We start from the raw sequence: 15,038 nt of genomic DNA, 5'->3' as shown, positions 1-15,038 counted from the left end.
TGGTATGCTACATCAGTGACGGATACTTAAAGGTTGTTTCTTTTAGCTAGAGACACATCATATTTTTGCTACCGTAACAATTTCTGAAAGAAGCGGTATGTTGACAAGTTTATGTTAATTATTTTCGGAATAATATTGTTGCGAAAAGATAAAAAACGTAAGATTAGGATACGATTAGAGTTATGGTTACGGGTCAGTTGTGATAAAAAGGGAAAATGGATAGAAACACGCTACGTGTTGGTGTGTGTTTAAATCACACGAGACAGAGTCAGGTCATTTCCCATTTCTAGTGAACTACTTTGAAATTATATTGTGGAGGAAAATGTGTTACGGCAAAACCATCCTATTCGAAAATTAGCAATAAACTCCACGAAAGTAAGCTTCTATTTTTGTTGGAATCTGTCTGCGGAACGTTGTGACACGAAAACCTACAAACAGATATAATAACAAATCAAATCCTTTATTTTATGCGACCCATATTTATCGGAAGCTAATCATTTGCAAAATATGTTTTCGGTTCCAAACTAGATTTTAGAGAAGTATTGATATAAAATAGACGACCATATTTCTCAAAATTCAAAATACCCCATCATGAGTAATTTCTCCTCCAGAAGATACCATACCATGTTTGGTAAACAAATTGACACAGGATATTATATTTAGTATTAATTAAGTGATAATAATTATTTCTAAAACCAAAGCATTCACAATTATATCTAGGTCGACACAGCATTTTCATGCGGAAAACAAATACGTGCATGTCATATCAAGGAAGCATTTTCTTTCCGTGTTTATACGTGTTTGTATAATTATACACCCTTTGCAGAAGATATTGGACACATCCAGTTCAAGGTCAAACTTGTTTACAAATATTGCAGTCACGTGACAATCACTTTGCACGCAGACGGTGCCCGAAATCCGATAAACCCATGCGCGTAGTAATAAAGTAGTTCTTCTATTTCCGAGGAACTTCATTCACGACGCTGTCTTCAAAGAGGAGAGTATGTCATGATTTTGAGCTTTGAAACTTGTTCACTTTCAAATTTTGCACCGAAAGTTATGTATGCATTAGTCACGAAATCGATGACGACAGCGCGGATTAATCATGAATTTGAAGTGATAGTGATAGCAGTACAACAAGTTACAACAACGCGATTTTCTCACGGCGCGACTCGGCACGATGTTAGCACAACTCGAAAGGGACTATTTACTGAAAGATGATTACGAATATAAATATGCATGGTATAAATGAATGTGTCTCTATTCAAGCACAATAAACTTCGTGGCCATGGACAAGAAAAACGAGTAACTGTAGCATGGCCATATTGATAACAGCATAAGATCTATATTTAGCAATACAATTATTCGTATTTCAGAACTACTTGACTTTCAGACGCTGCTGATAACGCTACAATACAATACCTCTACATCTCACTGCAACAGAAAGTAAGTAGGGGTTTATTATTCTATCATTTTTTATATTGATAAAATTTATGATTATGATGAAGCTGCCTTGATGACGCTAGAATACAATACCTTTACACCTCACTGCAACAGAAAGTGGTGATTTATTATTTCGTCATATCAATAATAATAATGATGATGATGATGATGATGATCAAATAACAGCAAGGTAAGCTGGTATCTTCAGTTATAATCTCCAGGGAAATTATTATTTTTATCATCATAATTATCATTATTATCGTCGGATCACAGGTTTTCGGACATGATACATTTTCGGCCAACAATGTTTATCGTGATGGTGGGAAGGGGGCGGGATGCAGCATCACAAAGACATTGTAAATACTCAGGTTTTTTAAAAAAAGTTGTCATTTGTATTGGTGAATGAAATATTTTACAATTGTTCATGTGATTAGAGAGAAAACTACGAATGTTCCTTTAGCGTCCGAAAACTCAAAACACAAAATAATATCAATATGGTGATGATGATGGTACAGACTATGAATGATGTTGATACAACTTTTATCTATTTTTTATTTCCTCACACCTACGTGGATTTCCCGTGTTTCATAAGCTGTTTTGCATAACAGGATTAGCTGGTCTACAGAGCTGCCGTTACGTGCGATACATCCCTGGGTCCATGTTTTTATGTGGTCTGAACGTTATGCTAGTGGACGTGTGAAAAACTGGAATTTTCGTGTGAGGGCAAAGGTGAACGAATGGGGTCTGAATATTTCTGAGAATGTTAGCGTGAAAAGTGTAGTTGTACGTGTGCAAGATATATGCATGGGAAAGTATGTGTCTGATTGGAATGAACGGTTATGCAAGCCTGGCGGAAGAACCGGTGGTAACAAATTACGTACGTATAGAATGTTTAAAGATGGGTATGGATGTGAAAGTTATGTAAGTATGTATATGCCTCGTTCTTACCTCTCTGCCTTCTCCAAATTTAGATCAGGTACTGCTCCTCTGAAGCTGGAAACAGGCAGATATACGAATATGAATGTGAATGAAAGAGTGTGTTTTCAGTGTAAGGAAAGTATTGAAGATGAATGTCATGTATTGCTGGATTGCCCTGCGTACGATGATTTGCGTGAAAGTTTATACGAAAAGGTGAGTTTTAGCTATCCCAACTTTCTAGAGTTATGCAATACGGATAAACTTATTGTACTTTTTAAATATTATGTATATTTGACAGCCAAAACCTGCTTTTTAATTCTCCAACGAAAAGTTTTTATTTTATATGGCTAGTTACGGGTAGTATATTTTCATACCCCTTTTACACCAATATATTTATGCTGTACATACTGTGATACATTTTAAGTCTCTCGTAACCCTTAACGGGTGGCTGGCTCACTTTTATGTCCCTTTATATGTATTTATGTAATTATTTCTGTGAGGTGAGACTCAAATAAACCATCTGTCTGTCTGTCTGTCTGTCTGTCTGTCCCTGGGTCCATGTTCATTTAATGGTCCACTGGACAGCTGATCGTACCATGGACACTAATACGATATTTAGGGTCCATGATCATACTGGGATCGCCAGGGGAGGTCTCAGAGATAGAATTACAGACCCGTGGCTCGCTTTATACGGCATTGTGTGTTCATTTCAAGTTCTATTCGCTTTATACTCCGATTACAAATTTCAGATCAGACTTACTGCTGCTACGTCAGGACATTGATTAACTGGTTGAACGCGACTACAAACGCGTGATTGTATTGAAATTATATATCACTTATTATTGCCCGTTTAGTGATTTCCAAATAAAAATAAACCTATTAAAATAGTTTTCGAAAGTTCATGTATTCGAGAAGCATTCTGTTCACATGTTGATATCGTTGGTTAATTTAATGTGTTCTTTTCTATATTCATAACTTGTTTGTAGATCTTATAAAAGATCTATTCTCAGTTGCACAATCTTTGAGCAACACAACCCAAAACGAGGTTAACCGACTGAGTGGTCTAATCAGGATATATATTGCAGAGAACGCTGTCTTGTCATTTGAACTAAGCTATACTACGTGACACTGTGAAATAATCCGTCATCTTTATATTAAAATCACGCGTATTTGACTTTGTCCCGGAAACAAACCTAAGACAGAACGTTGACCTAACAAGGTCGCCTGTGAGCAGTTTTCAGGATAGTAGCTTGCACTTATGTTTACAACTCTGATGGTGGAAGTGTCTTTGTGTCGAAATCAGTTGTTTACAACACTCAGGTAGAGTAGAAAGACAATTATTTTCTCGTAACATCATCTGCAAGAGCTATTCTGAAGTTTGCTGAACCCAACGAGATGGTTAGTGCGTGCAATTTGCGTCAATCATATGTAAAAGCATCGTTCAAATCGAGCACTCCCTTGTCAAGGCCACAAATCAGCGGCCCCGTATGTTCGTTCATTTCAAGTTCAAAATGCCTTTTCAAATGACTGTCGCTTCTGAATCATGTTTATGAATGTTTTAACGCACCAATCTGATCACGGTACTCTTTCGTGTAAATAGTTACATTTGAATACGATATGATATGATATTCAAATTACGGTACACGACGCCAATGTTATGGGACATAGCCTGGGCAGTCCCAACTGTTACGCGCAGCTGCGAGCAATGAAGCGTAGCAAGCATTGTTAGACATTTTAGGGGGTCATGGGACAGTGGTTTATTTTAGCTGTCGTGTTTTATTCTAGGAACCCCAAGTCTGTCTTTTCTTACACAGTTATAATAGGATTATCAGCTGATTATGAAGGGCCTGTTTAACTTTGTTTACTTCCAAACGCTGATGCAATCATCATATTTACAAATAGCAGCTGACATCACCTGGGCACAATGAGAGGTTAATGTTTTGATTAGATTAAGGTCTAACGTTTGTGTGCCCATTTACTTTATTTTTGTGTGAAGCTGAAACATTGAAGATTGTGGGAAAAAAATACCTATATCTAACATCCATGTCCGAACAGAGTCCGTCTTTGCGCTTCTCAACATGTCTCAATGGGGACAAATTTTCTCGAAAACTATTAAGTTAGAGAAATGAAATTTTATCCACTGATGTTACTGGTCATGATCTCAAATCGGTTTCTTACATTCATATGGCAAGATATGGCCTTTGCTCCGTGCTTTTCAAATAAGTGCATACTGATCAAATGGGACAAGTTTTCTCTGAAACTACTCAAGTTACATGAGAAAGTTAGCATGCTTTTCTAAGAGATACTTGTCAAGACTGAGTTTGAAATAAAAATTGGTGCCATAAATTGTTTTTCCAGAGTTACATTCCTTGCTACATAATTTTAGATTTTGTGCATAGACAGTTGCAGCCCTTAGTCTACATGGTCTGTTATTATTTTATATTTTGGTACATAGTGTCTGCAATGGGGAAAGTAAAATCAGAAAGTCAGCGGGTGCCTGTCCTAACCAATAACCCAAGTTTTAGCATGTTCATTGGGTCCCTGTCCCGTGAAGGTCTGGGGTAGAATAAGTCTTCAGCAACCCATGCTTGTCATGAGAGGTGACTAACGGGATCTGGTGGTCGGGTGGCTTGGTTGATACATGTCATCGTATCTCAATTGCGTGAATCAATGCTCATGATGTCAATCACTGGATTGTCTGGTCTGGACTCGATTGTTTACAGACCACCGTCATATAGCTGGAATATTGCTGAGTGCGGCGTTAACAAACAAACAATGGGTCCCTTGATTCACATACTATAGAGGACCAGAAAGGCCCAGTCCCTTGTTTCTACCACTGTATCACCATTGTCATCTCACTGGTAATGGCATGTGTATGCTTGGTGTGCTGCAGATTATGAACATGCGAACTCCACCTGCATTGATTGAAGAGGAGGACAAGGAGGAGGTGAACAACAACACTGGTGGTGGCAACGAGGTTGACTTCTCGGAGTACCTGTGGATGGCTGATGTGGAGCTCGATGACTTTGACAGACAGGTGAGTGAACTGTTAGTGAGAGGATTGCAGGTTAAGCTTCTTTGTAAATTTTTTTTATAAATATTCACGGGATAATTTCGAGTTTGTACCAAGACTTAAAATTCTTTAAATCCTTTGTCAAAATGTAAATATGGTAAACAGTCGATAATATAGCTCAGCCATGGTTGTTGTAGGGCTGCAAATTCCTGAAACATTTAATAACCTGAATAGTGATAACATATAAGGACACCCTAAACCTCAACTTCAACATTACACAAACTGATTCTGGCTACCTGGCTAGTGCTGATTTCCTTCCCTGGGAAGATGCACAGGCCTAGTAATATCATCTTCCTCAGGCAAGGGAGTTAATGACTGTAAAAGTCCAGTTTCCACCCTTGCCGAACTTGGCTGGAGTTTCTGGGCTCGATCGAGAGTCATAGCCCTTCCCTGTCCCTCCTATTGACCAATAAGATTCCACCTCTCATATCACTTGCCATTCGTGACCAACTTATGTTATTCCGGGACAAGCTGAAAAGTGACTCGTGCCCCTCTCGTGGCCATTTTTGCGACTGGATTCAGTCTAAGCGCAAACAGGCATGGCTAAAAGAATTGTTTACTCCTTGCGTAATGATTCACATATATTTCCGCCATATATCATTTCTATTTCAGTTGTTATTTAAAACACATCGGGACTTACAGTATCATACAGTATGGTTGAACACATTTAACTGTATCTTGAGTATATTTTAAATGCAGACATGTGAAATCCAAATATATTCCCCGGGGCTTCTTTGTCCAAAGTACTTGTATTCTGATTGGTTTGTCGTATTTTCGCACATAACATTCATTGATAGGGGCACGAGTCTTCTTGCAGGTTACATGCCTCGAAACGATGAGTAATAGTGGTGTAGGCTCCAACCTTTGTCATATTTGGTGAGTGAGTCATAATTAACATGATTAAACGTTGTATCAGCACAATAAACTATATCCTGGCAATACAGCATGATACAGTGGCAGGCCTTAACACATGGCTCAGTGTTTATACTGGGGTACTATCAGCCATTAGTTTATCTCCCTGATTTGAGTATGAATCTGTCGTATTGTACCTACACATTGTTGGTCACCAGGAACTGTATGTGAAATATAATTGAAAAGAATTAATATTTGTACAACAGAATGACCATGATAACATGGTTCATAAAATTCCATGGCAAAATGAAATATATAACAGGATGGTCATCTTCCCAAGGCATGGGAGTTAACTGACTATAAAAGTCCAGTTTCCACCCGTGCTGAACTAGGCTGGAATTATGGAGTTATATTTTGGCTGGACTACGAGTCTATGCATAGTCCAATCTAAATCACGTAACAAAATCAACATCCAGTTCGTAAACTGCCGTGGAGATTTCAGTCGATTGTAGGATTTGCAAAGCATGTGTACCATCAACTTAGCGTCAACAGATATTTTCCACATCCAGAAATTCCGTCCTAGTTCGGCAAAGGTGGAAACTGGACTTTAAGTCAGTTAACTCCTTTGCCTCAGGAAGATGTAAGATGATAAATATATACAGTGAGACCTAGGCACTGAGACGACTAGTAGTAATCTGTATGGTCAGTCCGATTTGCATTCTGCGCCAACAAGATGTATAAAAATTACGCGAGGAACTTTTGATAATTCTACAACCAATTATTGTTAATTCTGCGAGAAATTCTGCAAACTTTTAAGCTGAGTTTTCGTGAATGAATAAGCATGACACACATGACAACCACTATTTCACTTTCACAATTGTTTTTTTTAAAAGTTTGTTAAATGATCACTAACAGTTACTGTAGTTGTCATCCAAAAAATGTTCTCCATCCTTGGACAGCCTCCTCGACATCTGACTGTACTCCTTGGTGCTGACATTTCCTGGTTTTGCACCTGTGACATTTTTCTGATAAAACTTGTCCAAGGCTAGAATAGTTTACTGAAGTGAATCTGGCGATCACTTGTGTAAGCATACAGCCATGCACTTTCTGGTAAGCACTAATACAAAAGTCGACTTCACTTCAAAATGAAATCAGGATATTGATTACTTTTTGCCAGCGGTAGAAACTAACATTTTTAGTCCACTAGTACTTATAATGACAGAATATAGCAAAAGCCTTAAAAATGGCAAATTTCTACTCGTCCTTATGATACCTAACCATGCTAACTATTGGGCACTTTGGCAAGGACTACAGGACAACTGACAATTTCTAACGCTGATTTCTCAAAACATAAAATGATTAAAAGATTTTGGTTGTAAATTGTTTCTTCCATAACGTCCCTACATCATCAAAACCTCAAAACTTATTTTGAATGATTTAATTAATACAAAGCACAATTCAAATAATGAAAGTTTGTTTCAACATTCCTATGCAACTTTTACATGTTCAGAACCAGCTTTCGACTTGTGTGAAAAAGTGCAATTAATAAATTCTATGGCAGAAAATGCAACATCCTGCAAAGCTCTGCACTGAAAGGGATTTCTGCAACAGTATGTTTCTGTACTGAGTCGACATTTCAGCAAGATATCCCGCAACCGCAATGCAGCAGGAGCTGTATATTAAGCCCCCCTGATTCAGACATTACGTCAAACAATGAGATGCTGCCTGCTGTTAAGAACCTCTTGAAATTAGTTTCACACGTGGTTGAACACCATCTTGGTGTTTCTTGCACTTTAAGTTATATATTTTTGTAGGAGTGTGATTCATCAGGTACTCACGCTGTTCAAATGTCAGTCAGAAATAGCCAGGTGTTAATTTTAACTATTTGCTACTTATGCATGCAGCTATCAAGCTTCTAGTATCACCTGGGGCAGTTGTGAGGCTGGTGATAACATTTAATTGGAACGTTTGTTTCTTCTATCGGCGTGATCAGTCTATCGTTCATGATGTTGGAGGGGGAAGCTGACTTTGATATTTCTGTCTAGAGAGTTGAAGTACACGAGTCTTGTAAGTGGCATGTTTCATGGCCCATTCGAGAGATAAAGTTTGCAATGGTAATTGGTATGAAGATATTTGGGGTTGATATTTTACCACTTTTTTCCTTGCTGTCAAATTGTTACATATACTGCTGACGAACACACAATGGGACTGACTACCCCAAAAAGTATGAGAATCTTTACTTTGCTAAGAAAGTCTTATCCCAATTATAACATTTGTTGCATGGACTGTAGACATTAGTTAGTTAGCAAATGGTTAGAGCATAGATCAGAAGTGCTTATGATAATAGTTTTGGACCAGAATTGAAACAGTGCTGTAGCCAGCCGGGGGGGCAATTGCCCCCCTGGATTTCTTATAGAAAACAGTTTTATTTGAATCATGAAAATACAAGTTGGGGACAAGTGATACCTGTACAAATATTTGCCCCCCCTGTCAAAAAAGGTTAACTACAGCCTTGGATAGTTTCTAAAAATGGCATGTTGAATAATCAGTGTGATAGCCACGTTCATCCATATTTTCGTGATTGAAAAAGACACAGGTTACATGGTTAGTTCAATGAGACTGGTTGATGATATTGGAAATTTCAGTGTCAGCCCTGTATTCAAGTTGTAAACATACAATGTATATACGGGTCAAGGACAATCTGCCAAACAAGTCAGTATCAACATGCTGAAGGTAAAGGTCACCTGATTGTAATCACCTACACCACCATGATAACTGGCCTGAGCTTAGTTTCCAAACAACTCTTTCCAAAAGTCCCCTATCTTTAATAAATGTTGTTAGGCACACAGTATCTTCTGTTCAATTTGAACAACATCATTTAGTATTTGCCCATACTGTATTTATTTGTTTGATTTTTATGTTTAGCTAACCACTGCCTGAGTAGGTTGAAATAACTTTGTGTTGTTTGATATTTTTGGAGTTTATCATGTTTATTGGGCATAAAGTTGTTTGGGTTTGACAGTTTATTTAGAGAAAATAATTACTTATATAACTCTAATTATTCTAGCTGCCATAGACTTCTACCCAAAGCTTAAGATTTTATGAGCGCCTCATTCACTTGCAATATTTACTACCTTCTACTTTATATACAGCCAGAAAATTGTGCTGATGCATTCCACAGTAGCTGACACGTCTTGGAAACATAACAGGATGGTTTTTAAAGGGTAGTAACTCATAATTCTGCGCATGTGGGAACACGTATATCTGATGATTTACTTGTGACGTTTCCATCCTGATGTGTTTCAGTTTGAGGAGGAGTTGCTTGAGGAGGCATTCATTGAAGCATGTTTCGAAGAGATGCTTGCCGAGGAGGAGGCAGCACAATGGTGTTTGTTTAACCAAAACGGTTCTGAGGGGTCAGGTACTGATGTCTCAACGGTTGAGGATGCATTCAAGACCCTTGAAGTAATAGACACCAGCAAACCCAAAGAAGAGGTGAGTTTCTGTAAATCTAGTTCTTAGATACCATGGATACAGAGTTTGCAGAAACTTAATTTTTCTATTCCACTGTTCATGGAATGCACTTTTCTTTCTTTTTTAATCGAACGTGATTGATAGCTTTGACAAAGCTTTAAAAGAGATGCCAATCTGGCTCATCCGAAGTGGTCTGTCTTGTAGAACTGATTGACTTGAGACCACTTTCGGATTGGTTATAAGTCATGGCTCAATAGGTCCCTATTCAAAGCTGGGCAGTCGTTCGTGTAACAATGTCCCTCATGAAAACATGTAACACATGTTATACCTGATATCATGATGCTATGTCTGACTAGCGTAAAGGGGTCACATCACCTGTTAAGGTGTTTTCACCCACTCACAAGTTCCGGTCTTATTTGTATCAGTGTTCAGCACCAGCTTCCTCGTGTACAGTCAAGTCTAGTTAATCCGACAATTGGCTTTATCCGACACTATTGATGGGAACCGATTAAATCAGTGTTATTTAGACCCGGTAATCCGACTCCAACACACCTAATTTGCAACGAATTGCTGGAATCACTCATTAATCAGTCTCGTTAATCCGACACAGTGATCAGCTTACTCCGTGGTCATCTCCCTGCGAGTACACAGCCCCGTGTTTTGATGCGAGACGAGTCGGCGAGTAGCTGCATATTTTAACGGCTGCAGAGATAAACATGCTTAACAATAAACAATCACTGCTTTAAATAAACAAAACAGGATTAATCACATGCCTAGATTACCTCAATCTCATTAAATCGGATACAAGCTGAGGACATCCCATTACAGGTCACGTCAGAATGACCTTTCGCGAACTTTGACCGACCAATGAAATTACTAACAGGAAGTCAACATTAGCCACTAAGAACGCAGTTTTCTTAAGCATTGCGGCAGTAGTTTTAAATTGGCGACTTCCATTTCGGACTGCTTTAAAAATGGGTTTGAATCAGCCATAGAGTCCGTAACAGTAGTATTGTGTTAAACTTTAGAGGTTGCATGATTAGAAAACATATTGCGCTAACAATGTAACATAACAATTAAATATTTCCTTGGTCCTTTTTTTATTACGTGTTTGTTTATTTATTCATTCCATCTCACACTATGCATTGGTTCCTTCTTTCAATCCTTGTGTGGAAACTTGCTAAAAGAAATTTCCAGCTTCTTAAAAAAATTTGCCCAGCACCACCATAGTCACCACCCAAACAAATGGGTCACACACTATAATCCTATGCGTTGTGACTTTACACGCCTTGATAACCTGACTACCCCTGCCACATCATTCACTATCTTAGAACGAACAGGCTAGAGTAGCTGTGATGCAGAGATGGTTGGGAGGGCATATTGCATATGAGATAGGATAAGCATAAAAGTATTGTGAAATTATTAATTTTTTAAACTTATCCTCTCTCACACTATGCTTTTATCCCATGGTTGGACGGTGGGGTGCTGATACCCAAGTCTGTATGAGACTACAATTGTGAGGTATACAGTCAAGTCCTGTTAATCCGACATTGTTGGTTGCATATGATTATGTCGGTTAACGAAATTAGGTAGTATCAACCTTCGTGATCGAAAATCAGACAACATGATAGATAACAATTCAGACAATTTATTTTGAATTTTCAGTATTGTTTAGTGTAAGGCTGTCCTAAAATCACAGCTTGACATGCGGTTATCAAATAAAAACAATGATCATAATTATGCTACATGCCGTACTTCGAGCGACACATTGACAAAGATCATATGGGCATTGGCTACACACAGAGAGGTTGCATTTACTATGAATATCAAAATGAAACAATATATGCTGTTATTTGTTTTTTGATAATCATAACCCTTGCTCATGGGTTTCACCAAAATGGTAAACGTCTGAGACCTGCATCACTTTGGGCTTTCCTCCCACATTAAGCTGACTACATAAAGTGGAATACTGTTAAAGCAAACTCACTCAGTGAGAAGTGTTGAATCTGTACATTGCGTTAGGTTTCAAAATGTAAATTGTCGTCTAAGGCGTCTAAGGCGATCCACTGTGCAGAGCTGCGTCCCTTGGGCACGCCAGAAACCTATGATAGTGGGTTCAAATCCCGGTTTGCCCCAATTATGTTTCTAGGTTTATCAGCACCATACCCGTGCTCGTGGGTTTCACCGAAGTGGTTAACTTCTGAGATCTGCATCACTTAGGGCTTTCCTCCCACATTAAGCTGACATGCTGTGATATACTGTATTCGACGTAATAAAGCGCCCTGCTCTAATAAGCGCCCATGGCAACATTTGCAAAGATATTGGCTAGTGAACAATCCAAATTGGCACCCCTTCCGATTGATCAATGTACACAAGACTTATTTATTCGTGTATAATACGCACTCGTGTGTTATATGCACCCTTAATTATGGGCAATTAAATTCTGGAAATATATATCTGTCGTACATAAACATTTCAGGACGTCAGGATAAACCATGAATTTATCTTTCAACTCGGTTTTTTTTCACCAAAATAAAATTCTAATAAGAGCCCCCTATTTCTAATTTTGAGAGTGCCCTGGGTACTTATTACATCTAATACAATAACTGGAATACTGTTCACTCACTCACTCAAAATGTAATATCAGTCCAAGCAAAGGTGGTATTGAATCCTAACATTACTATTCTGTTACTAAACATAAGTTTGATTTTTTATGTGTTCTTTTCCTTGATGTTGCAGGTAGTTATCAACAGCAAATTAAACCCGGAGGCGCCAGAGTTTGTCCCACGATACCTGAAATTGTGATGAAGGTAGCGCCAAGTGTGTATGTGTCCAAGTGTCATGTTGTCCCATAATGAGTGCACTTGCACTGGCCACATGTGCAGCGCGACTGTGGTGCAAGTTTGTCTCCGGACTGAGTTTGCGGACTAGATGGCTTGCTGGTGCAAGCAATACGCCATGTGCTATTGGATGTGTGGTTGTTGAAGGGATCCATTTTCCACTGCCACAGATGAAGCTATGATTAGGGTGTTGTTCCGTTAACAAAAGGTTTTGTTCATATTATCATACTGTCTGTCAAGGTTTTCCTGGTTCCAGGTTTTTATGAAAATAACAATTTCATTGTGATGGTTTCATGTTTCAGCTTTTAATAACAACAATACTTCTTCTGAGCATGCTGAAAACTGCAGTATTGTTCTGTCAAAACTGCTTGTTTGAGAAGCACAGGGTTAAGTTGTTTGTCTTCTGTTCGTAGTCCTTTTAATACTGTAAATCATGGCAGAGTATTTGACCAAATTTGTTGATATGTTTCCAGATCTCTATGTTGAAAAGACAAAATAAAATGTTTTTTATTTTGTTACATTACAAGACTTCTTTTTTTAATATTTATGTACATTGATTGAGATTATGTTGTGTTGCTTTGTCCATTATCTTCTAGCCATTGTAAACTTTTACACTTTCCACATCTCATTGCCAATCTTTTCTGCGTGATCATATTGAGTGTGTGAGTACCGGTAGGTTTTAGCATTGCACTGGACACAATTAATTATCAGCAACCCATGCTTGCCGTAAAAAGCGACTATTCTTGTCGTAAGAGGCGACTAACAGGATCGGGTGGTCAGGCTCGCTGACTTGGTTGATGCATGTCATTGATCCCAATTGCGTGGATTGATGTTCATGATGTCAATCACTGGATTGTCTGGTCCAGACTCTATTATTTACAGACCGCCGTCATATAGCTGGAATATTGCTGAGTGCGGCGTTAAACAACAAACAAACAAAACTGTGTGCCAGTTTGATGTATGCCAAAAAACATTCTGTTTGTCTTTATTATTATTGGCTCAACCATGTAGAGTTGTAGGGTACCTAGTGCTTACGGGGTGGTGGGGTAACCTAGTGGTTAAAGCGTTTGCTTGTCATGGCGAAGGCCCAGGTTCGAACCCCCACATGGGTACAATGTGTGAAGCCCATTTCTGGTGTCTCCCGCTGTGATATTGCTGGAATATTGCTAAATGTGGGGTAAAACCATACTCACTCCCCAAGTACTTAATGCATTAACCCATCATGCAGAGACCTTGGTTTGTTTGTTATGTATTCACCTATAAGTGGCTGGAATATTGTTAAAAAGGAGTGTTTACCCCCTTCCTAATTGTCATTCAAACCAAACACATAATGAAGCTTGGGTGTTGAATGGGCTCATGGTATTGATCGAAATAGAATGAAGATATATTACACTGAGAAGCAGCAGCTATCAACTATGACATAGTTTGGTCATTGTGAATATTTGTGCCTGCACCTGGATCATTGTAGATTCACATGGAGTCTTTGTACCTTGAGGTTGATCAGCATTACTGAAGGTGAAAATTTGCACCCAGAAGGTGGATCACTTGGCCAGTGCAGTGCCAACTTAGGGATAATGTGTAATACCATTTAGGCAACGCAACACCAGTGGAAGAAGCTCTTTATTATTGATACATTCAGGACCCATCCTCAGCAACCTGTACTGGTGGTTAGGGGCAATGGATTGTTGCTCATAATATCAATCACTGGTTTGTCTGTTCTGGCCAATTTGTTGCCAAAGCTCTTCACTCTGATCAACACAACAATCATAAATCCCAAAACTCCATAGACATGCATACAGTACTACAAACCTGCCAGCCTTGCCAGGTGGATCTCCTTTGGATACTTAGAAGACCTGATACCAACCTTGTGCAAATACTATTGAACAAGATCTATTCTAGTTGAATCATGATTGTGAGCCCTGTTACACAAAGCTGTTTGATCGTCAGTCTATTAAATCTTAGGAAGTACGCCATATATGCCATATATATAATATCAATCATAGGTTTGTCTGGTCTTGAGTCTGGACTCTATTATTTACAAGCCACTGTGTCATAAAGCTGGCATATTTAGTTAAACAACATACAGTCAAGTCCCTTAAATCCTGTTTGTCATTTCATTGGTCGGTCAAAGTTCACGAAAGGTCGTTCTGACGTTACCTGAAATGGGATATCCTCAGCGGTAGCGAGAAGTTGTATCTGATTAATCCTGTTTTGTTTGTTTAAAGCATTAACTGCTTATTGTTAAGCAAGCTGTTGTAATATGCAGATACAGCTGCTACTAGCTGACTCATCGTATCAAAACAAGGGCTGTGTACTCATGGGCAGGTGAGTAGCTGATCACTGTGTCGAATAAACGAGACACATTAATGGGTGATTTCAGTAATTCATTGCAAATTATGTATGTCTGAGTGCGAGTCGGATTAACGGGTCTAAATAAC

At 38.6% G+C, this 15,038-nt stretch overlaps 1 protein-coding gene across 3 annotated transcripts; it reads left to right on the top strand.

Annotated features, from left to right (window-relative positions):
- The first annotated feature begins 1,220 nt into the window (after nucleotides 1–1,220).
- Nucleotides 1,221–13,120, top strand: LOC124145663 (polyadenylate-binding protein-interacting protein 2-like). Of its 3 annotated transcripts, XM_046515527.1 has the most exons (5): nucleotides 1,221–1,242; nucleotides 1,394–1,446; nucleotides 5,255–5,398; nucleotides 9,593–9,781; nucleotides 12,500–13,120. In XM_046515527.1, the coding sequence occupies exons 1-5, from the start codon at nucleotides 1,236–1,238 to the stop codon at nucleotides 12,563–12,565; spliced, it is 459 nt and encodes a 152-aa protein (XP_046371483.1). In that variant the 5' UTR covers nucleotides 1,221–1,235; the 3' UTR covers nucleotides 12,566–13,120. The 3 variants fall into 3 exon arrangements, with proteins under 3 accessions (XP_046371483.1, XP_046371485.1, XP_046371484.1); XM_046515529.1 differs by lacking the exons at nucleotides 1,221–1,242; nucleotides 1,394–1,446 and adding an exon at nucleotides 3,525–3,681; XM_046515528.2 differs by lacking the exons at nucleotides 1,221–1,242; nucleotides 1,394–1,446 and adding an exon at nucleotides 3,606–3,759.
- The last annotated feature ends 1,918 nt before the right edge of the window (nucleotides 13,121–15,038 follow it).

Source organism: Haliotis rufescens, unplaced genomic scaffold, assembly GCF_023055435.1.
Source record: "Haliotis rufescens isolate VD_foot unplaced genomic scaffold, xgHalRufe1.0.p SCAF_12, whole genome shotgun sequence".
Classification (NCBI taxonomy): Eukaryota; Metazoa; Mollusca; class Gastropoda; order Lepetellida; family Haliotidae; genus Haliotis; species Haliotis rufescens.
The sequence above is the reverse complement of the archived record's forward strand: the minus strand, read 5'-3'. Positions and strand labels throughout refer to the sequence as shown.